At 43.3% G+C, this 23,526-nt stretch overlaps 1 protein-coding gene across 3 annotated transcripts in view; it reads left to right on the top strand.

Moving 5' to 3' along the window:
- Nucleotides 1–23,135, top strand: part of LOC141212798 (uncharacterized) — a 158,302-nt gene extending 135,167 nt beyond the window's left edge. Inside the window, exons 1-6 of one of the 3 annotated variants that reach the window (XM_073665104.1) lie at nt 18,296–18,410; nt 18,494–18,591; nt 18,790–18,880; nt 21,790–22,724; nt 22,801–22,867; nt 22,954–23,135. In XM_073665104.1, coding sequence (XP_073521205.1) covers nt 18,326–18,410; nt 18,494–18,591; nt 18,790–18,880; nt 21,790–22,115 — 600 coding nt within the window. In that variant the 5' untranslated portion in view covers nt 18,296–18,325 and the 3' untranslated portion in view covers nt 22,116–22,724; nt 22,801–22,867; nt 22,954–23,135. Of the gene's footprint in view, nt 1–18,295; nt 18,411–18,493; nt 18,592–18,789; nt 18,881–21,786; nt 22,725–22,800; nt 22,868–22,953 lie in introns of those variants that run through there. The other 2 variants (XM_073665102.1, XM_073665103.1) reach the window with 2 other exon arrangements.
- Nucleotides 23,136–23,526: the final 391 nt, after the last annotated feature.

Below are 23,526 nucleotides of genomic sequence, written 5' to 3'. Positions count from 1 at the left end.
TGTAAACACTTCCGATTGAATCTGCATCTCTTGCGTTGGCTGTAGTGGGACAGGTATGGGTCTGCGTTAAACTACTTGTAGTCTGATGACATTGGTGCCACTTCGGTGGTGTTAGGCCCTCATTTAAGACAATGTGAACACTCCTGCTTAGGTCCCCATCTTCTGGGTTGGCTGTACTGGAAGAGGTGTGGGTCTTATTTACACTATTTCTACTGTAGTGAAATTGATGCCACTTTGCTGACGTCTGCCACTAATTTTTTTAAATGTGGGGAATCCTAATTGGGTCTCCATCTATTGGGTTGGCTGTAGTGGAACCTTCCTGTTGTGTAAGGTTGTGTACCAGTCCTTGCTGCACTCCTGATACAGACTCTGCCTGCTGCACTCCTGATACAGACTCTGCCTGCTGCACTCCTGATACAGACTCTGCCTGCTGCACTCCTGATACAGACTCTGCCTGCTGCTCTCCTGATACAGACTCTGCCTGCTGCACTCCCGCTACAGACTCTGCCTGCTGCACTCCCGATACAGACTCTGCCTGCAGCACTCCCGATACAGACTCTGCCTGCAGCACTCCCGATACAGACTCTGCCTGCTGCACTCCCGATACAGACTCTGCCTGCTGCACTCCCGATACAGACTCTGCCTGCTGCACTCCCGATACAGACTCTGCCTGCTGCACTCCCGATACAGACTCTGCCTGCTGCACTCCCGATACAGACTCTGCCTGCTGCACTCCCGATACAGACTCTGCCTGCTGCACTCCCGATACAGACTCTGCCTGCTGCACTCCCGATACAGACTCTGCCTGCTGCACTCCCGATACAGACTCTGCCTGCTGCACTCCCGATACAGACTCTGCCTGCTGCACTCCCGATACAGACTCTGCCTGCTGCACTCCCGATACAGACTCTGCCTGCTGCTCTCCCGCTACAGACTCTGCCTGCTGCACTCCCGCTACAGACTCTGCCTGCTGCACTCCCGCTACAGACTCTGCCTGCTGCACTTTGATGCGGACTCTGCCTGCACCGCCATCTAGTCTGTTCTACTGGGTCCAGCTGCTGAGCGTCCGTTGGTCTGTCCTGGAGTGGCACCTGGCGTTCACCGGGAGCCAAGTCTAACCTCATCATCAGAGGCTCTAGTGAACAGTCCGGTGCTCGCTTAGTCACGCCCCTCCAGGCTCTCCGGGGTCCCTGGCACAGTGGATCCACAAACCATGTCCGTGACTGTGCGCCCTCGCAGGCATGGTCCTCTCTCCTGTTGTACCAGTCGGTGACCCCTTTTGACATGTAAAGCGCAACTGAATAAATTTCGCTGCCACAGTAATAATAATTACAGTACTTGTACTCTGGGTCAATTGATGGCACTTCCCTAATTTGATGTGTTTTGGCAGCTTTTGGTCCCGTTTCTAGGCGTTCCCTATGCATTTTTTTGGTCCCCCCATTGACTCCTATGGGATTCGGAAATGTTTGACGAATATTCGACTAATAAATTCTGCGAATATCAATTTGTTCTGCTAACTTTTCAGAACCGAACATTGAAATGTTCGCTCATGCCTAGCCAAGAGCCACCGAGCACCATACTGCAATTACCACAGAGAGGTTTCACCACTAGTTACTCACTACTTACTGATGGAGACTGTTGAGATTGATCATTTCAGTAGATGTTATTGTCTATACTCATAGTTTTGACTATAGTAGTTAGTGCCCAAAATACTCTGATTTAACCTCTTCCTGCAGCCAGTTTTGTGTTCCTATCTGGGCCCATTTTTCAAATCTGACGCGTGTCACTTTATATGGTGATAACTTTGAGATTCTTCACAAAGGATAATAAGAAACAGATGGACCTTACAAATTATATTCCAACTTCTCTTGAATCCGACAATACCCGATATACGGTTGTACACTACTGTGTGGGCACATGGCAGGTTAAGAAGGGAAGGAGCGACATTTAGCTATTTGAATGCAGATTTTGCTGGGATAGTTTGCAGACACAATGTATTGGGGACACTGTTCACTGTCACCTGGCAGCTCAACATATGGCTACCACGAACAGGCTTGGCACTATCTACTCCATTTTCCAGATCCCAGGGTTTGCCTTGCTCATCACCCTTTAACCCCTCTACATGGATCTGGACTTACACAGAGATCCCTAGGCTTGGGCCACAGTGTTACCTAATGTTCTGTGGTGTGAGATGGCAAGAAGAATAGTCAGATAGCCGGGTCAGAACATGGAGGTCAGAGAAAATACAAAATCACACAAAAGTAGTCAGAAAACGGGCCGAGGTCACAACAGGAAACAAATACACAAGCAGGGAGCTGAGCACAGAGGACTGAACCAGAGGAGGACAAGGCTGTATCTGGCAGCTTCCAGCAATATGCTTTCAGCTTTAGTAGGGTGCGGTGCTTTCCAAATGGCTGAAGTAGGGAGCAGATTACTCCAGCTGGACAGCACACACCCATACTGCCAGACTGGATAGTACTACAGGTACCAGGCACCCTAATCTTAGTGGCTGGACAGAGCCTGCGCCGTCCAGAGCTTCTGGTTCTGACGTCTCCTCCATCACCAGCGCCACCTGCAGGATGAATAAGGCGGCTCCTGCTGAGAGAAGCAGACGTCACAGGAGCAGATCCCAGAGGAGATGGGACACACCATTTACAGAAGCCCTAATGTGACCAAATTGCAGAAAACCAGAGCAGTAGAAATCCCCATAAAGTGACTCCATTTTGGAAATTATAACCCTCAGTGAATTAATCTATAGGAGTAGTGACTATTTTGACTCCACAGGCACTTTCCGGAAATTAGCACGCGGTGGATGATGGAAAATTACAAATATATAATTTCATTACCCAACACATAGTGCCCAGATTTTGCTCCAGGAGACAAACACCGTAAATTAAGTGGGTTCTTCTCACTATAGTAATGCCAAATACATGGAGGCTATGTGGTTTGGGCGCACTGCAAGGCTCAGAAGTGAGGGGGGGATCTGACTTTGGGAGAGCGGATATTGCTGGATTGGTTTAGGGAAACCATGTTGCTTTTCAAAAGCCTTTGAGCCACTAATAATGTGGAAACCTCTGTTTTTCCACTGACAGATGATGGACCTGAGTGGGGACTTGTTTTTTTGTGAGATGAGTAGAAGTTTTTATTGATATTATTTTTGCCTACATAACATTATTTGGTGGCTTTTTATTCCATATTTGGGAGACAGAATTAACAAACAATTGAACACCACGCTCTACTGCTCCATCCTATGAGGTTTTCTATTAGACTGTGAACTGTTATTGTCTTGGTGAATAATGACGGCTAACATAAGGCAAAATGTAAAAAAAATCACAGAAAAAGATACAGCCTTACCAACACTAAATCATATAACAAATGCACTAGCAGGATGCCGCAGACCCCCATGATAAAGGTGGGGACAGCGCAGGTGCAAAATACTGATGAAGCAACCACTCACAATCATACCAATTCATGGAGGGGGTGGTTGCCTAGTATTAAAGATGCACACAGATGAAGCTTGCATAGGACGCCAGTCACACAGGTAGGTGTGATGCACAGTGTCTGGCTTAGAATAGTGATGATGCCCATACTATTACATCAGGAAGGCTGCCCAGCACTATATAAGTGCACCCCACATGGACAGACACCCCAGTACACCCAACCAACACTAAAATGCTAATGCATTTGTTATCTGATTTGGTGTTGGTAAGGCAGATTTTTTTTCTGTGATATGTTTTCTTGGTAAATAATGATACTTTTATATAAAGTACATTTTTGCAGAGAGTTTAAGTAGAAATATTCAACAATATAAATTTTAAGGATATGTTATTCATAAATAATAATTGGTTTTATTCTTGGCAGATGACTGTACCAGGAGATCAGAGGGACAGCTGACATCTTCAATTTTTAAATCAGATGATCTTGAGATCAAACAAGATACAACTGAAGTGAATGCCATTACTCCAGATATACCATCATCCCTTCACAGCAAAGATCTGTCATCTGATCCTTTGAAACAGGTCCTGTCTTCTGATTCATTGCTGATTACCAAGGAAAATCAAAGTCACAAAATAAGCATTAAAAAACAAATTGCTCCTAAAGCAAAGAAGCCATTTTCACTTTCAGAATATGGAAATAGTTTTTCCCTCAAAGTCTTTTCTTAAACATCAAAGCATTCACACAGCAGAGAATAGATTTTTTTGTTTCAAGTGTGGGAAATTGTTTAACCAGAAATCAGATCTTTTTAATCACCAGCGAAGTCACACAGGAGAGAAGCCATTTTCTTGTTCAGAAAGTGGAAATTGTTTTACAGAGAAATCAAGTTTAATCAAATATCAGAGAACTCACACAGGGGAGAAGCCTTATTCATGTTCAGAATGTGGGAAGTGTTTTAACGATAAATCAAATTTTGTTAAGCACCAAAGAACTCACACAGGGGAGAAGCCTTTTTCCTGTTCAGAATGTGGAAAATGTTTTAGCCGGAAATCATATTTGGTTGAGCATAACAGTACTCACACAGGGGAGAAGCCTTTTTCCTGTTCAGAATGTGGAAAATGTTTTAGCCGGAAATCATATTTGGTTGAGCATAACAGTACTCACACAGGGGAGAAGCCTTTTTTCTGTTCAGAATGTGGAAAATGTTTTAGCCGGAAATCAAATTTGGTTGAGCATAACAGTACTCACACAGGGGAGAAGCCTTTTTCCTGTTCAGAATGTGGAAAATGTTTTAGCCGGAAATCAGATTTGGTTAATCACCAGAGAACTCACACAGGGGAGAAGCCTTTTTCCTGTTCAGAATGTGGGAAATGTTTTAGATTGAAATCAAGTTTTATCAAACATCAGAGATCTCACACAGGGGAGAAGCCTTTTTCATGTTCAGAATGTGGGAAATGTTTTACAGCGAAATCATGTTGTATCAGACATCAGAGAACTCACACAGGGGAGAAGCCTTTTTCCTGTTCAGAATGTGGAAAATGTTTTAGCCGGAAATCAGATTTGGTTAAGCACCAGAGAATTCACACAGGGGAGATGCCTTTTTCCTGTTCAGAATGTGGAAAATGTTTAAGCCGGAAAATAGATTTGGTTGAGCACCAGAGAACTCACACAGGGGAGAAGCCTTTTTTCTGTTCAGAATGTGGAAAATGTTTTGGCTGGAAATCAGGTTTTCTTAAGCACCAGAGAACTCACACAGGGGAGAAACCTTTTTCCTGTTCAGAATGTGGGAAATGTTTTATCGAGAAATCAGTTTTGGTTGAGCACCAGAGAACTCACACAGGGTAAAAGCCTTTTTGCTGTTCAGAATGTGGAAAATGTTTTAGCCGGAAATCAGATTTGGTTATACACCAGAGAAATCACACAGGGGAGAAGCCTTTTTCCTGTTCAGAATGTGGGAAATGTTTTGTGAAGAAATCATCACTTCTTAGTCACCAAAGTACTCACACAGACGAGAATCCATTTTCATGTTCTTAATGTGGGAAATGTTTTGCACGGAAATCAACTCTTAACAAACTTCAGAGAAGTCACACAGGGGAGAAGCCTTTTTCATTTTTAACCGAAAATTGTATCTTCATAAAGGGGTTGTCCACTACTAGGACAACTCCTTCTCATTCCTCATGTTTGGCCTTGTTAAAATAAAAACACTCATACGCCCTTCCTGTTCTGGTGCCGTTCCATTGGTGTCACAACTCGCGTTTCCGTAAGGATGTTACATCACACAAGATTGTTACATCACACAATCCTGCTGCCAATCAACGCCACCTTCAGACGTATTGTACATCAACAGGAAGGACATGGCCTGGACATAGCACCAAGAGAACACACACACTGAAAGCACTCTTCATACCGTGCTACTGGGTGAATTATAAGCAATTTACAGCCTCAAACATGACTTTCGATATGGGAAAGAAATAAGAAATCAGAGGTTAATCTGAGGTCCTCCACCTCCGTCAGCATGTCTGGTATGCAGCGTTTCTTATGGAAGGTCTTATCTTCCTGCTCTGGAGCCATTACTGCCTCACTTCAACGTGGTAAAAGAAGCAGTCTTAACCCTCATGATGCCAGACAGCTACAGCCGGTAAGTCCTGCACCAACTTCTCTCTTAATGTAGGCCTCACAAGAAAACAGCTCCACAAATCTCCCTGTACTCTCACCAAAGTCCACATACTGAGCAGTGCTTGCTTCACAGGGACATTTACCCCACAGCCACAGGTTATTCTGATATGGGGAACAACATAACTTATTTGTATATCAGATTGCGTCTATCCCTACTAAAGAAGATATGGAGCAATATATTCAGAGGCTGGAGACCACATACAATACTGAAATACGTCCCCTCACTTCTATCCTGTCACAGCTTACTGACAAGGTACAGAGATTAGAGGATGACGACGTTCAAGTTAGAGGCCATCATAATGCTCAGAAACTAACACTGGATCTTCACAGCCAGTAAATAAACCATCTGTTTAATATGGTTGATGATCAAGAAAATGGCAATGATATCTGGATAAGGGGTATACCTGAAAGCATCAATGCACAAGTGATTATGCCAACACTGCGATCATTATTCACTAATATCCTTGGTGATCCTATTGATAAGGAGGTGGAGATTTAAAAGGCGCACCGTACAATAGGCAATCATGGCCCAGATCCTGAGTGTCCAAGAGACATTATCTGTCGCATATTTTTTTCAATGTAAAAGAGGCCATTGTGAGGAAAGCAGAGGAGTTGGGTCCTGGTGATTTCAATGGAAAACGCATATAGTTGCTCACATATCTATCCTGAATGACACTTGCTAAAAGAAGGGTATTGCAACCACTACTTAATGCCATCCGGGAAAATGGCCTGATGTACTCCTGGGGGTACCCATTCCAGCTGTATATTTTCAAAGATCCAAGCAACATGAGACCTATTTGTGATGCCCTGGACATTCCATATATCTGACTGGCCACCTGCTCCACCATTGCCACAGAGAGTTCCAGCACGTCACAGAAGGCGTTCAATGGATCAGGAACTTGATGGTGATGCAGCCAGATGGGAAAGGAACCTGCCAATCATATGAGCTCCTGAAATGAATCTTGCCTTCCCTGATGAGAGACAGTTTGCAGATGCTTACTTATTTCTTTAAGCATATAATTAGATATATCTAAATAGAGCGTTAGGTGCCACTCTTCCACTATATAGAATGTCTAAGTTCATATAAGATCTTAGACCACCATATAAGTTGAGTTCACATGATACTACTGTAATATCAGGCTGTATTACATTACTTGCTTTATATTCCATGGTTCCCCCTAATAGGAATCCTAGAACTGAAAGTTTGACTTGCGCCTGTAAAGACAACCCCCAGTTAGGGACTTGCATTGGGATCTGCTTGTTTCGCAATTTCCTACTGTTTTGATATATTCATAATCTATACTTCTTAGACACTGAGAGGTAGACGTTACTATCTACTGTCTATACTTCATCTTTTCTTTTAATCTTTCTCTCTTCCATTCCTCCTTTTTTTCATATAATTTGGCACAACTCAAAACTTGTTCATTGAATGTCAGAGGACTTAATGTTCCTGAGAAAGGAGCTCAAGTGTTTTATCGTAGGTATAAACAGCACGTACATTTTCTCTTTCTTCAGGAGTCACACTTTAGAGGCGATCATATACTGTACCTCAGATTACTAATAGATAGCATTTTTCTGGGATGCCAAGATGATTAATGTTTTGAAGTGTAGGGTGCTGAGTATAGGCCGCCACAGATCACTGCTGCATACTATTGTAGAAACACTGTCTGACGCGAAGAGGAGGTATGTGTTTGTTAAGATCTCCGTCTACTCCAAAATTTTGACTTTGGAAAACTTCTATCTCCCTAATTGTGACCAAATTAAGACATGCCGTCATTACTTAAACAAACTAAAATATTTTGCGGAGGACCTTATCATCATTGGAGGTGACTTTAATTTTGTCTTGGATCCTTCTTTAGATGCGTCCCTGGGCTGGTGTCACCAATCTAAAAAACAAACAAAAGCTTTGCTAAACGTGCTCCGGTCTCAACCAGTCGATATATGGAGAATACTACATCCAGACGTAAAGGATTATGCCTGTTATTCTCCTTTACACAATATGCATAGCCATATAGTCCTTTTCTTAATTAGCCGTCACTTGCCTACATGGCAACCTACCTGTCAGGTAGGAACTGCTGTATGGTCAGATCATGCTCCTGTATATTGTAATCTGACTATACCAGACTCCACCAAGGCTTCAGATGTTGGAACCTAAATGATAATCTGCTGAAAGACTCACTCTGTGTCTCAGACCTTCTTGAGACTATAGACTCTTTCAAATATATGAGCATGATGAAACTGCCTTACCATTTAAATGGGAAGCACTCACATGCGTCCTCAGAGGGATAATAATAAAACATGGATAAATGCTAAAAAAAGGAGAGAACAGCTAAAGTCTCCCATTTGCTTGAGCAGATTGATCTACTTGACAAACAACATAAATGATCTGCTTCCTTCCAGGTATATATAGACCTGCTTAACGCTAGAAGGGAGCTAAGTAGTTTCATGGATGGGGTACTTGCAAATATTGTGTAATTTCAGGGCACCTACTTATGGAAGGAACCAAGTGGAAGCTTCCATTCTCGGTACTAGATATGGGGCCTCCTCAAGAAAATTACTTAAAATGTCGTACACTAAAGTTAATATATAAGGCGTGGGATAGGGGTAAAAATATTCTGGGAATTGGAAAGTACACAAATTATACTCCTTTATGGCACAACTATAACTTACCAGAGCTACATAAACTAAAAAATGTTAGTGAGTGGAAGGATAGTGGGTATATGTTTGGTGTCATAACTCTTGAGGGATGGATTATTCAAGATGTTTGAAGAAATAAAGGCAGATTTTAACCTTCCGCATAGGGTGTTTTATCAATATCTGCAAATACATCTTGCATATAGTACACAACTAAAATAAACGCCATACTGATTGACATCACCCAATAGATACCATTACTACATCGTTGGATACAAAAGGTCTAATATCCCTTATTTATAGGCAGTTTCTGGCCCTACATTTGGATAAATATTGATTTGATAGTTAAGACAAAATGGGAGGGGGATGAGGGTCCCTTATCTGAGTAGCAATGGGGGAGATACTGGATTTGACACTGAAACTTTCATTGTCAGAGTCACAAAGATTGTCCCGAATTCTTCTCATTCATAGGGTATATAGATCCCCAAGTATTTTATTTAAAATTGAAATACAAACGGATGACACATGTCCTAGATGTGGTCAAAAGGACGCCCACCTGATGCATATGACGTGGGAATGTGTAAATATTGGCGACTAATGGAACGTGGTGATCGCTCTTGTACTATCTGTATTTGGGATACAACTTCAGTTGGAACCTAAAATCTGTATCCTAGGACTCCTGGGAGAGGACGTAGATCCAGACTCCCATATGGCAGTAGATAGCTCAGGAATATTATTCCAAGCCAGAAAGTTGTTGGCACTACATTGGATAGACAATTCTCCCCCAACGACAACAGAACTAAAACCCAGGATAAATAACACTCTATGCTTGGAAAGTGGATCTTATATTAAAGGAACGCTCTCAAGAAATCCATACACATATAGGAACAATGGTTAATTACCCCAGGTATTGCTTCAGAAATACTATACTGGACCATTTGTACATATCCCTGCAGTAAACCAGGAATTTATATCCTTATACCTAAGGTGTCAGCAAATAATAATTGTCTCAGTCCACACAATTGTCCCTTCTTAGATATATTCTTTTTCTTTTGATGTCCCAATAGGGAAAAAAAAGCCGTCAGGAAGTATTCAGATATTTATGTGCAAATGTAAAATTACTATTCTAAAACCTTGTACTATAGAGTAATATTGGGTTTTATATCATTGTAAACCAGTTGTTGTATTCTTTACTGGTTTTTCTTTCTTTTTATTTTTGTCACAAAGTTTGTATGACAAACACAAAATGCTGGTCTTTCTTTTGTTAAATAAAAATGATCTGATTGAAAAAAAAGAAAGGAACGAAGGTCTTTAATAGATCAAACGTATACAAAATATCAAGATCGCATGTGAAGGTATTCGTATGAATTCACAGATAAATGTGGTCTCTCATTGACAAGGAAGTTACATCCACGGATGCAAAGGACATACGGCTCCGGCAAAAATTAAGAGACCACTGAACAGTTTTCTATTGGAAAGCATGGAAAGACTGGTGGACAGCATAGCAAGAGGAATGAAAGCTGTGATTAAAAATCATGGTTAGTCCACCAAATATTGATTTCACATTTAAAACATGAGTAATTTGAGGTCTGAAAGCACTGTTTCTTTTTTAGTATTTTGACGCTCTATCATTTGCTGCAAATAAATACAAAATTTTTCGCTTTCAATTTCGGAGACATGTTGTCAGTAGTTTATAGACTAAAACAACGATGTATATTTTACTCTATAATATACCTATAAAGAGAAAAATCAGAGAAACTGAAAATTTTGCAGTGGTCTCTTAATTTTTGCCAGAGCTGTATGTATCCAAAACAAAAGGAGCACGACTGCTATAAATTCATAACCCCACTGACATAGCTGACGCATTTCATTGCTGTTATAGCTCACTACATAATATTCATGGAAAATACCACGACATGCCACCTAATTTTCTTGAAACAAAAATTGACAAATATATTATGGACACTGCCGTTCCTTCCTTACAGACCCCTGAGCAGGAGGTACTAGACAAAGCTTTCACTAAACAACAGGTAGGGAATGATTTAATGGCCTGTCCTATCGGGAAGAGCCCTGGGCCAGATGGATTCAATAATAGATTTTATAACATGTTTGCACCTCTGTTGTTACCATTAGTGTTCAATAATATCTCAGAAGACTCCACTTTGCCCCCCAATCACTTGATGCTCACATAACAGTTTTACCAAAGCCTGGAAAAGAACTAAATGCCTGCCCTAATGTTCATCCAATTTCATTAATTAGTGTAGATGTCACCATATTCTCTAATATAATTGTATCATGGCTCTCCCACTACTTACCCTCAATTGTTAGCAACGTTCAGGTTGGCTTCGTTAAGGGTAGAGAAGTGCGTGATAATACAAATAAAACATTGTTAGTTTCACGTGCAAAAAAAACGGGATCCCAATGTGCCTTGTTTCTGTGGACGCTGAAAAAGGGTTTGACAGAATGCACTGGACTTTCTTGAAGAGCACCTTACGAAAAATTGGGTTAGGCTCTTTTTTATTATCTAAAATTCTATCCTTTTACACTGACCCTAAAGCGATAGGGTAAACGGCCTTCTATGACACATTTTCTGTTAAAAATTAGACAAAGCAAGAGTGTCCCTTATCGCCTCTCCTATACACATTGGTGATGGAACATTTCTCGGTAGCATTACAAAAAAATCCAGATATTAGTGGAGTTACTATAGGCTCACATCACTGTAAACTAGCTCTATACGCAGATGACCTATTGCTCTATTTTCAAACCCAATTATCTAATTCCCTTCTATACTAAAGGAATTTGAAGAATTTGGCCAAGTAAGCGATTTTAAAGTCAACTACTCTAAATCAGAAGCAATAACATAAGACAACAGCTAATTTTTAACTTTCCCTTTAAGTGGCAGAAAGACACATCTAAGTACCTCAGTACACAAATTCCAGGCAACATGGATGATCTGTATAGTTTAAATTATATCCCTGTCCTTGAACAAACTCTTCAAAATTTAATGAATTATAAATTCAGACCCTTGTCCTGGTTTGGTTGTATTTATGTGATAAAATGGACATTTTGCCAAAACTTCTTTATATATTCCAGATCGTTCCTGTCTGCGTTCCTCAGACCTTTTTCTCCCATTTCGACAACGCTATTAGGTAGTATGGGGAATGTCGAGGTCTAGGATACGTTTTAAAATATTGTGATGTTCCAAAAATAAAGGGGGTACTAGTATGCCTGATCTAAAAAAATTACCATCAATCTTTGATTCTTATTAGAGCAGTGGACTGGTTTACGTCTGTGGAACATAAGCAATGGGTGAAACTGGAAGGGGACGTCTATCCGTTGATACTCACATCTCTACCTTGGATTGACTAAATACATGTACAAACTAAACAATTACCAATACCCATTCAACACATTTTGAAAACATGGGATCAAGTCTTAATCTCTTCATCTATACCACGTAGGTTGGGTCCATTAATGCCCTTGTTTGGCAACCCAGATTTTCCCTCTGCTTCAGGTACGGGCTCATTTCTAATCTGGGACTGATCTGATGGGGTTAGATTGAGACATGTTCTCATGGGATCAGGCTCTTTTCCTTCCTTTATAGAACTTCGTGGCTCCTTTCCAATTAGGAGTCTATCCTGCCTGACTTTTTTTCAGCTCAGGTCATTTATAAATTCTCACATGTTACTAGTATAAAGGATGAACTCACTCCGTTTGAACCCATAATCACTCAAGTAGGTCCTTGTTCTAAACTATCTTGCATACACAGAGCAACACAAATGGACACCAGCAATGACCCTCTACCCTTTACTGGGGTTGGGAGAAGGAATTGGGTCGTCAAATTTCAGAGAAGGATAGGCAAAAAACATTCACACTCTCCCACAAATTATCTATTACTTGCCGTGCCCAGGAGAAAAACGATAAGATTTTATCTAGATGGCACCATTGTCGCACTATGCTATGTAGCATCTTCGAACTTGTGCTGGCGGTGTGGTGGTGCAGACGGGTCTGTGTTACATATATGGTGGGAATGCCCATCATCGTCGGATTCGGTGGACTACGTTGGACCTGCATGCTTCTTTTTTTGGGGGGGGGTTTAATAAAATAGTGAACCAGGAAAAGTGTTGAGGAGTGTTTATTCAAATTAAGTATTTTTTCGTGGGTGTTTTTATTTTTGATTACTGTGTCAGTAATGGGTTTGTCTGATAGACACCTCTCCATTACTATCACCAGAGTTTGATGCCAGCTGTGATTTTTGACAAACCACAGCTGCCATTAACCCCAAGATACTTTACACCAATTGTCAATGCATCTGGGCAATTGGGAAGAGCAAAGGCAAAAAGCCATAATTGGAGCATTTCATGTGATGCACCACTTCTGGGGCAGCTATGAGCTGGTATTTTTAGGCTGGGGAGGGCCCAATAACCAGGGACCTTCCCAACTTGATAATATCAGCTCTCAGCTGTCTGCTTTACCTTTGCTGGTTACAAAAAAATAGAGGGACCCCATGTTGTTGTTTTTTAATTATTTATTAGGTTAAACAAGGCTCAACTCCCTTTAGTTCCACATGAAAGGCTCTAAAGGGCGCAAATTTATAACATATAGGGGATTGTGAAATGATATTTCTGCAGGACATCTATCTATCTATTATCTATCATATCTCTAACATCTTTCTATCGATAACTGTATATAAGATTGTTTTCTTAGTTTTGTAATCAGCTTTTCGTTACATAGAGGATTATAGTCAGTAAAAGACGATGTTAATAACGCATTGTACATGGATGTAGGCGAGAAAAACATTGCGCACTCGCATGACACTCGTCTAACTATTCGAGATGAACATTGGAGCGATTTATAATCCGCTGATGTGAACGAACCCTCAGCCGGACTCTTCTGAACATAGTCTTTCAAAGCCGCCCTCCCTGGAAGGGGTTAAACATACGAGATTTCTGCCTTATAGCTCCTGGTATGAAGTGGATAGCACAATCATATGCCGCCATATAGTAGACGTCCGGTAACTGGTAATAATCACCTCATGTGTCGTCTATTTGTCTCCAAGCAGGAAAATCCCACGTTACATTCACACATAAAACTGTAGAAAAGGCGGCGCGGGGTAATTGTGCCCGTAGTGAGGGGCAAATAATGCCGGAAATGTCACTGACTGCGGAGACGTCTCCATGTAGCGTCTTCACTCCGGATATCACTGTACAGGAGCCGCACAGTTCACACTGCGCATTCACTGAGGCCCCTGATCATGTGACCTCTGACTCCTCCCCTCCTGTGACCTCATCACAGGTCCTGTGTGCACAGAACAGCCATATATGTGGTGGCGGCTCTGCAGGTGGAGGTATGTGGAGATCCCCCATTACTGGGCGCAGGGGGCATTAACCCCTTCAGCACGGAGGCTCTTTTGGGGTCTCTTTGTGGTGTGAACAGTGAGGTAACAGCTGTGGACAGAATGTGGCTTAGCTGGTTCCCGTCCACATTAGATCCATTCAGACGACTGCAGGATGAAGGACAGAAGCCCAGAGAAGTCCTCACACAACGCCATTATTCCTCTCCTAGCTCCAGCACAGTAATGTAGATAGTGGTGATAACCGTCCACACATAGAGGACGATCCAGGACCTCAAATAACATAAAACTTTTATTCCTTCATTTTATAACCTTATGTCACAATAATGATGGGACGTCATCAGAAGATTGGAGGAAAGAATCCAGAGAGGATTAAGGTGGAGGTGACGCGTTTCGGAGTGATACTTCTTACCCAGAACCGAAGGTAAGAATGAAACCCGAGCAGGATATAAATGTCTCTGGAGCAGCCGCTCCTGTGCACAGGATGAATGGCGGCATTAATAGATGTAATAGATATTATACAAAGAAAGACAATGAAGAAACACAATCATCTTACAGTCATCACAATATGGCCCCTTCACCGGTCTGGTAATGTAAGATCAGATCCCTCCTTCTCTTTATACCCTCCGGTACGATGGATTTGGCCTCAGTGTCCAGGAAGCTTCACGGTTCAGCAATGCTCCTCTGCCATCTCCCCGACACCTGAACGATTTACCCTTTCACTGCCACAAAACTGAAAGTTCTTGAAGTCACCATTGTGTTCTCTTAGGCTGAGTTGACACGATGCGTTTTTCGTGCGTTTCCGCGGCGTTTTTGCAGTTGCGTAAACGCCGCGGAAAAGCATGAAAAACGCATGGTAGAAGGGCAGCAATGTTCCCCAATGGAAATCCGCATGTACTGTGACCATGATGCGGATTTTTCCGCAGCGTAAACGCTGCGGTCAAAAATCCGCAGCATGTCACTTAATTTTGCGGAAACGCTGCTCTTTTGCCGCCATTGACTTGCATTAGACCGCATGGAATCCGCATCACTGTATATGTTGATGCGCTTTTCATGCGGTCTAATGTGCGGATGGTACCCGGGTGTGGATGAGAGGACTCTCATCCAGACCCAGGTACCATTAAAAAAAAAAGAATAAAATAAAAAATACATATTATTCTCACCTTCTGACGGCCCGCGCTGCGTCCTGCCGGCTTCCCGCGCACTTCGCGGTTGAATGAAGGACCTTCGCTGACGTCAGAGTCATGTGACGGGTCACGTGACGCTGACGTCGGAAGGTCCTACAGTCTTCACTGCCGGCAGCCGGGACCGATGAAGCAGGACACCGGGGGCCATCAGAGGGTAACGTATAGATTTATTTTTTGACATCACACACTATATAAATCCATGCCGGTTGCATGGATTTATATAGTGTGACCAAGTTGTCAAGCACTTTTCCAAGTGATGCTAAAATCGCTTGGGAAGCGCTTGTCAACCCGCATGCGGAAATGAAAGTGAAGACCGCTTCATTTCCGCATGTCCCTGGCAGGAAACCGCATGTACAATCCGCATGCGTTTTTTCCTGCCAGAGAGATGCAGAAACGCTCAGGAAAAAATCCTGAGCATTTCTGCATCGTGTGCACATACCCTTAGGAAATGTGTGGAAATGTTGGAAGGGTTAATGGCCGCGGGATTAGTGGGGTCTCCTATGTGCTCATTAATTCTCTGCCTTATTTACAGGAGGAGCAGCCGACATATCTGACATTACATTCCAGACACTGAATACAATAAACTACAAATTCTCTGCGGCAGGTGATACATTGTGTAATGAAATGTTTTATTTAATGTGATTAAATCTATTTCTTGTGTTCGGCATATTTACATGGTGGACATTTATCAATGCCGCATTTGTGAAAACCCAGAGGTGTAAAGGCCCCGTCACACATAACGAGATCGCTAGCGAGATCGCTGATGAGTCACGTTTTGGTGACGCAATAGCGATCTCGCTAGCGATCTCGTTATGTCTGACATGTAGCAACGATCAGGCCCCTGCTGTTAGATCGCTGATCGTTACAAAGCTTCCTGGACCATTCCTGGGTCGTTGCGCTCCCGCTGGGCAGTGTGCATCGCTGTATTTGACACCTTGTCAACGACCTCGCTAGCGATTCAGAACTGAGACACGTAGAGGTGCATAAATTGGACTTTTCTACGTTCATCGTCCCCGATTGGTGGTCGCTACTGCGTCCTTGTTTTTTCAGATCCCACCAGCGTTCTCCGGCTGTGACTCCACTTTGAACAAATCAGACATCTTTAGCGAAGTAGGTATTGTTTGGGGTCTCAAATGAGTTTCCATTTTTAATTCATTTATAGGACATCTACCAATTATCTGCTATCATTGCTCTTCAGGGAGTGAGGGCTTGGCTTCAATAGCGATCTCGTTAGCGATCTCGTTATGTGTGACGGGGCACCAGGACCGTTAAAATACTGGCAGCAGTTGTCGCAGCAGGTCTTCGCATCATGGGTGTTTCTGCCATGTCCCACTGGTTGAAGGCCTGCAATTGCAGGATCGTTTGCACGCTATACACCGAGTTCCACTTCCCCATTGGCTCGGTCCACAGAGTCCACAAAGCCAGGCGGACAGTACGTAATTGCATCACGTCGACGAAGAAAGTTTTGAAGCGTGCAACAGGCCAAAAGAACAGAGTCTATTGATTTAAGCTTCATGTTAATTGGCGTATGAAAAACTCTGAAGCGGTTGGCCACGACAGCGTGTCAGAAAACGTGCTGTGTGGGTGTGTGTGCATGAGACCCCTAAAATATCTGCCCATGCAAAAGCATATATATACAGATAGAAGCCAAGCCCTCCCTCCCTGAAGAGCAATGATAGCAGATAATTGGTAGATGTCCTATAAATGAATTAAAAATGGAAACTCATTTAAGACCCCAAACAATACCTACTTCGCTAAAGATGTCTAATTTGTTCAAAGTGGAGTCACAGTCGGAGAACGCTGGTGGGATCTGAAAAACAAGGACGCAGTAGCGACCACCAATCGGGGACGATGAACGCAGAAAAGTCCAATTTATGCACCTCTACGTGTCTCAGTTCTGAATCGCTAGCGAGGTCGTTGACAAGGTGTCAAATACAGCGATGCACACTGCCCAGCGGGAGCGCAACGACCCAGGAATGGTCCAGGAAGCTTTGTAACGATCAGCGATCTCACAGCAGGGGCCTGATCGTTGCTACCTGTCAGACATAACGAGATCGCTAGCGAGATCGCTATTGCGTCACCAAAACGTGACTCATCAGCGATCTCGCTAGCGATCTCGTTATGTGTGACGGGGCCTTAAGCCAGGTTCTCATTATGTGTTTCTCTTGAGATTAAACTAGGAGACAGGAGTTGTGAAAGGGTCGGGGCTGAGAACAAACAACCATCTTGTAAAACCATCAGATAACCATCTTGTGAGAAAGGTATTCAACTACAGACTCCAAGGAAGAAACTGCTTGTTGTCTGTGGCCGAAAATATATAGGTTTTATTACTAGATGTAAAGAAAAAACTAAATACTGTAAAATAATAAATCTCATATCTTTCCACTTATTATCTCCAGTAATTGTATTATTACACAGGATTTTTATGATGTTACATCGGCTCATCTTCTTCTCATTCAGATCTCTACAATATCGGATCCTCTCAGTGAAGATCTTCTATAGAAGAGAATTTTCCTGATTTACCAATCAAAGATGGATATGGACAGAGACAAGATGGTGGAGAGGATATTACACCTCACCCTAGAGATCCTCTTCCGGCTTACTGGAGAGGTGAGAGATTCTGATGACGTCACATTACATCTTTCTTATCTATGGGAATAACAGATGGACAGAACTGGAGAGGTGAGGACTCTGGAAATGTCTGGAGTGAGATTTATTAATGTGTCTCTCCATAACCAGGATTACACAGTAGTGAAGAAGACCTCTAGTGAGCGCTGTCAGGACCCTGTGTCTGAGGGATGGGGAAGACCCCTGAGCCCAATCACAGAGCCTCCACCTCACCCCCTCATACATGAGGACATCAATGACCACAAGATCCTAGAACTCACCTACAAGATGATTGAGCTGCTGACTGGAGAGGTGACACTGCTGGGAATGCTGGGACATTATACAGTAATGCTATGAAGGGATTGGGGGATGACGGTATCATTGTATGTGTCAGGTTCCTATAAGGTGTCAGGATGTCACAGTCTATTTCTCCATGGAGGAGTGGGAGTATTTAGAAGGACACAAAGATCTGTACAAGGACGTCATGATGGAGGTTCCCCAGCCCCTCACATCACCAGGTAATAGACAGGACTAAATACACACGGCCTATAATTATCTGTATGTAAAGAATGAATCCAGTCCCTGTATGTGTTTTCTCCAGATCTATCCAGTAAGAGGACAACACCAGAGAGATGTCCCCGTCCTCTTCTTCCACAGGACTGTAAACAAGAAGATCTCAGTGTTCCTCGGGATCATCAGGTAGATGGAGAGAAGGTGTCATGAGATCTCCCCTATGATGTGTAGACGGCTGTGAAGGTCTTGTGTTCAGTCTTGTTTTATCCACCAGTATTATATGGTTCATACTTGTGTAATGAGAACGGTGGAGATGGCAGGATTAGAGTTGATCATAGATGGGACTTCTCCATCTGTCTGTGACTTTTACAATATTTGTTTCAGGGTGAAGATCTGTCCCATATTAATACCACAGAGACATATGTGAGGGGTGATGAGCGGTGTAAAGAGGAGATTCTTACATATGACTACCCAGGTGAGTAGTAACCACTAAATGCAGAGTAGTCACAGATTCTTCTCAGTCACCGGCTGTGGCTGCTTTATCGGTGGTGTAGTCCGGCCGTATCACAATCGTGTGATCACCATTTTGCCTCTAGATCAAAACGTTCTCCTCCACCCAAAACAAAACTGTTCAAATGACTTTGGGCATTGAAAGTCCTTTCTGTGCTGCTGAATGTCCTCATATGGTCCCTACAAGACCAGGTCCAGTCTTTCTGACCAAACTTTGCTTTTATAATCGACAACATCAAATGTGCAGTGAGGGACAAGTGTGAATTTCTGTACAATAACAACAGAGTTTCCCTTTATCCTGACTTTTCAATTTATTTTAAAAGCATCTAACTTCAAATAGTATTGCGATAAACTACATAAAAACATTTCACCTGTGCGATGATATATCTCTAAGCTAAATTTAAGACACCTCAGCTCTGCAGTATTATAAAAAGTTCTCTTTGAATGTCTAATATTTCTTCTTGACACTCATCTGACAGAAAATATTGGCCCTTACAATAGTTTAGATTGCCAAGAGCCACCGAGCCCCATACTCCAATTACCCCAGAGAGGTTTCACCACTAGTTACTCATTTATTACTGATGAAAACTGTTGAGTTTGATCATTTCAGAAAATGTGTAATTATCTATACTCACAGTTTTTGACTACAGCAGTTAGTTCCCAAAATACTCTGATTAATCCACTTCCCGCTGACGGTTTTGTGTTCCTATCAGTGCCCATTTTTTATATCTGACGTGTGTCACATTATATGGTGATATCTTTGGAATTCTTCACAAAGGATAATAAGAAACAGATACACCTTACAAATTATTTTACGGTTGTATCCTACTATCTGGGCACATGGCAGGTTAAGAAGGGAAGGAGCGCCATTTAGCTATTTGAATGCAGATCTTGCTGGAATAGTTTGCAGACACAATGTATTGGGGGCACTGTTCATGGTCACCTGGCAGCTCAAAAGATGGTCACCATGAACAGGCTTGGCGCTATCTACTCTGTTTTCTCCGTATCTGGACTTACACAGAGGCCCCTAGGCTTGGGCCATGGTGTTACCTGCTGTTCTGCGGTGTGAGATGGGACGAGGAATAGTCAGGTAGCCGGATCAGAACCAGGAGAGCAGAGAAAATGCAAAATCAGAAGACACAAGAGTAGTCAGTAAACGGGCCGAGGTCACAACAGGAAACAAATACACAAGCCATGAGCTGAGCACACAGGACTGAACCAGAGGAGAACAAGGCTGTATTTGGCAGCTTCCGGCAATATGCTTCCAGCTTTAGTAGGGTGTGGTGCTTTCCAGTTGGCTGAAGTAGGGAGCAGATTACTTCAGCTGGACAGCATACACACCCATACTGCCAGACTGGATGGTACTACAGGTCCCAGGCTACCTAATCTTAGTGGCTGGACAGGGCCTGTGCCGCCCAGAGCTTCTGGTTCTGACGTCTCCTCCATCACCAGCGCTGCCTGCAGAATGAATAAGGTGGCGCTTGGTGACAGAAGCAGACGTCGCAGGAGCAGGTCCCAGTGGAGATGGGTCACACCATTTGCAGAAGCCCTTACTATGACAAAAGGCAGAAAACTAGAGCAGTAGAAATCCCCATAAAGTGACCCCATTTTGGAAATTATAACCGTGAATGAATTAATCTTTAGAAGTAGGGAATATTTGGACTCTACAGGTACTTTATCGGAAATTAGCACTCAGTGGATGTTGCAGAGTGAAAATTGTGCATTTGCCATTTTGTTACCCAACACATAGTGCCCAGATTGTGCTCCAGGAGACACATGACTTGCCCAGGGGGATATGGGGGAAGCTCGGTACCCGGGCCTTGACCTTCTGTGGGATGTCACGGCAGTCGGCTCCCGGCCCGTACCCTGGGGTCACTCTTTAAAAGGGGGTTTGTTAACAGTTTTGTCTTGTGACGCCACCTGTGGTTCCCAGTAATGAGTACCGGCGCTGCTGCAGACCTCTGGGGGTGATGGGATGGCAGCTGGAATGTTTCTGCTCCCCACAGGCGGAGCGGGCCCCCAGGGCAGAGTTGATGGAAGGGATGCAAGTGAGAGGTGGCCCGGTTGGGTCAGGGGGAATGATGGTCACGCACACAGGGGATTCGCTTCAGTACCTTTACTGGTGTAACGGCAGGTATGGTCCAGGGTACCTAGTAGGAAGGGTGCACTTCTGGACTCTCCCCAGTGAGCAGGTAGTAGGCCTCCTGGTCCGTTTCTTCCTTTCTCTAAAGCTTCTGGCCAGCCTGGAACTAGGCCTAGCTTCTATGCTGTTTCACTCTCTCACCTGTCTGCTTGGTAATAGAACTTTTCTCCGGCTACCACTATCCCTGGACGCTGGGGCCTTCGTGGTTCCTAGTTCTGTAAAATGATGGTAGCTTCAGGTTGACCAGGGATCTGGAATCCTCCTGGTATGCCGGTTGTCCCTACTGGGTGTAGAGGACCCTGTAGGCGCGGACCCGGTGTCCGGCTTGTGTCCTGGGGTGAGCTTCAGATGCTCCTCTGCCCCCTTAACTCCTCTCTCCTCTCCTTGCCTCGGCCACACTCGGGGCCCTCAACACAGCAGCAGACGTGCTGCTCCTTCACTGATCTAAAGTGTCAGCACACTCCGACTACCTAACTCCACCCTCCAATATATATATTCCTAAGATGGGCCTGAGTGGGGACTTGTTCTTTGTGGGATGAGTGGAAGTTTTTATTGGTATTATTTTCCCCAACATAACAGGTTCATCCTATGAGGTTTTCTATTAGACTGTGAACTGTCATTGTCTTGCTGAATAATTCATAATTTTACAGAGAGTTTAAGTAGAAATGTTAAAAAATATAAAATTCAAGGATATTTTATTGAAAAATAATAATTGATTTTTATCATAGCAGATGACTGTACCAGGAGATCAGAGGGACAGCTGACATCTTCAATTTTTAAATCAGATGATCTTGAGATCCCACAGGATACAATTGAAGTGAATGCCATTACTCCAGATATCCCATCATCCCCTCACAGCAAAGATCTGTCATCTGATCCTTTGAAACAGGTCCGGTCTTCTGATACATTACCGACTACTAAGGAAAATCAAAGTCACAAACTAAGCATTAAAAAACAAACTGCTCATATAGCAAAGACGCCATACAAAAGTCCTCAGTGCTATCCGTACCAACCTCATTGCGAGACATCACGTGACCTGACGTCACGCGGGTCCTAGCCCGGACGAAAAGGTACCGCCATATCTGGGTGCCCGCCTCCACTGGAGCCTCTGGCCGGGACTCCGTGTACGGCGAGACACCCACACTGCAGAGCGTCATACGCTCCCACCCGCAGGTCAGTAAAGTGACAGGCGCCTGGAACGACCACCGACTACTGCCAGCTAATACCGCTACCACAAGGTACGTGATCGATAAGCTGGCGTCTGTCACGCACGACCTCAACCACATTGCGTGCCACCTTTTACTATCAGTAAACCAACGTTAGTCTAAAGTACTGGCTGCCCATCCCTGTCAGCCATCTACTGACAGACCACCTTGGAGCAGAAAGAACACAATCATTTCATGCTCGTCCTGCATACAAGTGATTAGCAACTCTCAATTTTATCCGCCAATCCGCCAATCCAGGACCTCACAGGATTGCGCTTTCCAGGAGAGAAACGCCACTTACCAACTCAGGGTAATTCACCACATCACCACCCAGTTACCATTCTGAATTTAGTATAATTCCTATTTATAATCTTTTAACCCTTACCCAGATACAGTGTAAAGCCAGCAGTGACCTAATGACCTTGGAGCCAATTACACCTTCACTCCTTCTATAAATCCAGGTAAAACCCTGTTATACCGCTATTAACATATCAACCCTGAGTATGCTCCTCCTTACTTTCTCCTCTGTCCCTACAGACAGTTGACCTACAGCATCCCTACGGATCTGAAGCCACCACTAGAACCGCCCTCTCACACCAAGCAGGTAATACTCCACATTAATATTATAACCTATGTAAAAATCAAATAGTGATTAGGGCATCCTCTAACTGCCATTCCCTTTCCTTTCAGGTGATCCTCACCCAACATCAAGCCTCCTACCCACTAACCCCATCTAGCACGTTCCAATCAGGAATTTGTCTACTATGTGGTTTTAAAACGAACTTGGTCAGCCATCTCTAGTCTGACAATTTTATTCTACATGTGCTTTTAGACAAACTACTATTTGAGCCTTTTTAACCATTGAATAAAATAATATAAGTTTTACCTCACCCGCTCATAGCCTGTTTATTAGTACCTAAAGCTGACCAGGACCAGCGCAGGTACTCTATACACTTACTACTTAAACCCTTGCAGTCTTTTTTGGTTTACTGCGCGTATCAGCAGCAGGTCACGGTTGTGAGTCCACCAGCGCCCCTAAATATTATTTATATAATAAAACATCACATTTACAGGATTTAAAAAAACACCCACAACCCTCCCCACCAGAACCCCCCTTTTCATCCCTTACCCATCTGATTTTGCATAAGACTGTCGTCCCTCCTTGACGTACAAATACCAAATGTATCATGAATTGCACAACATTCTATCCATCCTATTATGTTGCTATTAAAGAACTAGCATATCAAATATTATGTCTCTGAC

The sequence above is a fragment of the Phyllobates terribilis genome, unplaced genomic scaffold (genome assembly GCF_046119375.1).
Source record: "Phyllobates terribilis strain yellow unplaced genomic scaffold, ASM4611937v1 Scaffold_186__1_contigs__length_3700242, whole genome shotgun sequence".
Lineage (NCBI taxonomy): Eukaryota > Metazoa > Chordata > Amphibia > Anura > Dendrobatidae > Phyllobates > Phyllobates terribilis.
This window is presented reverse-complemented; position numbering and strand designations above follow the sequence as displayed.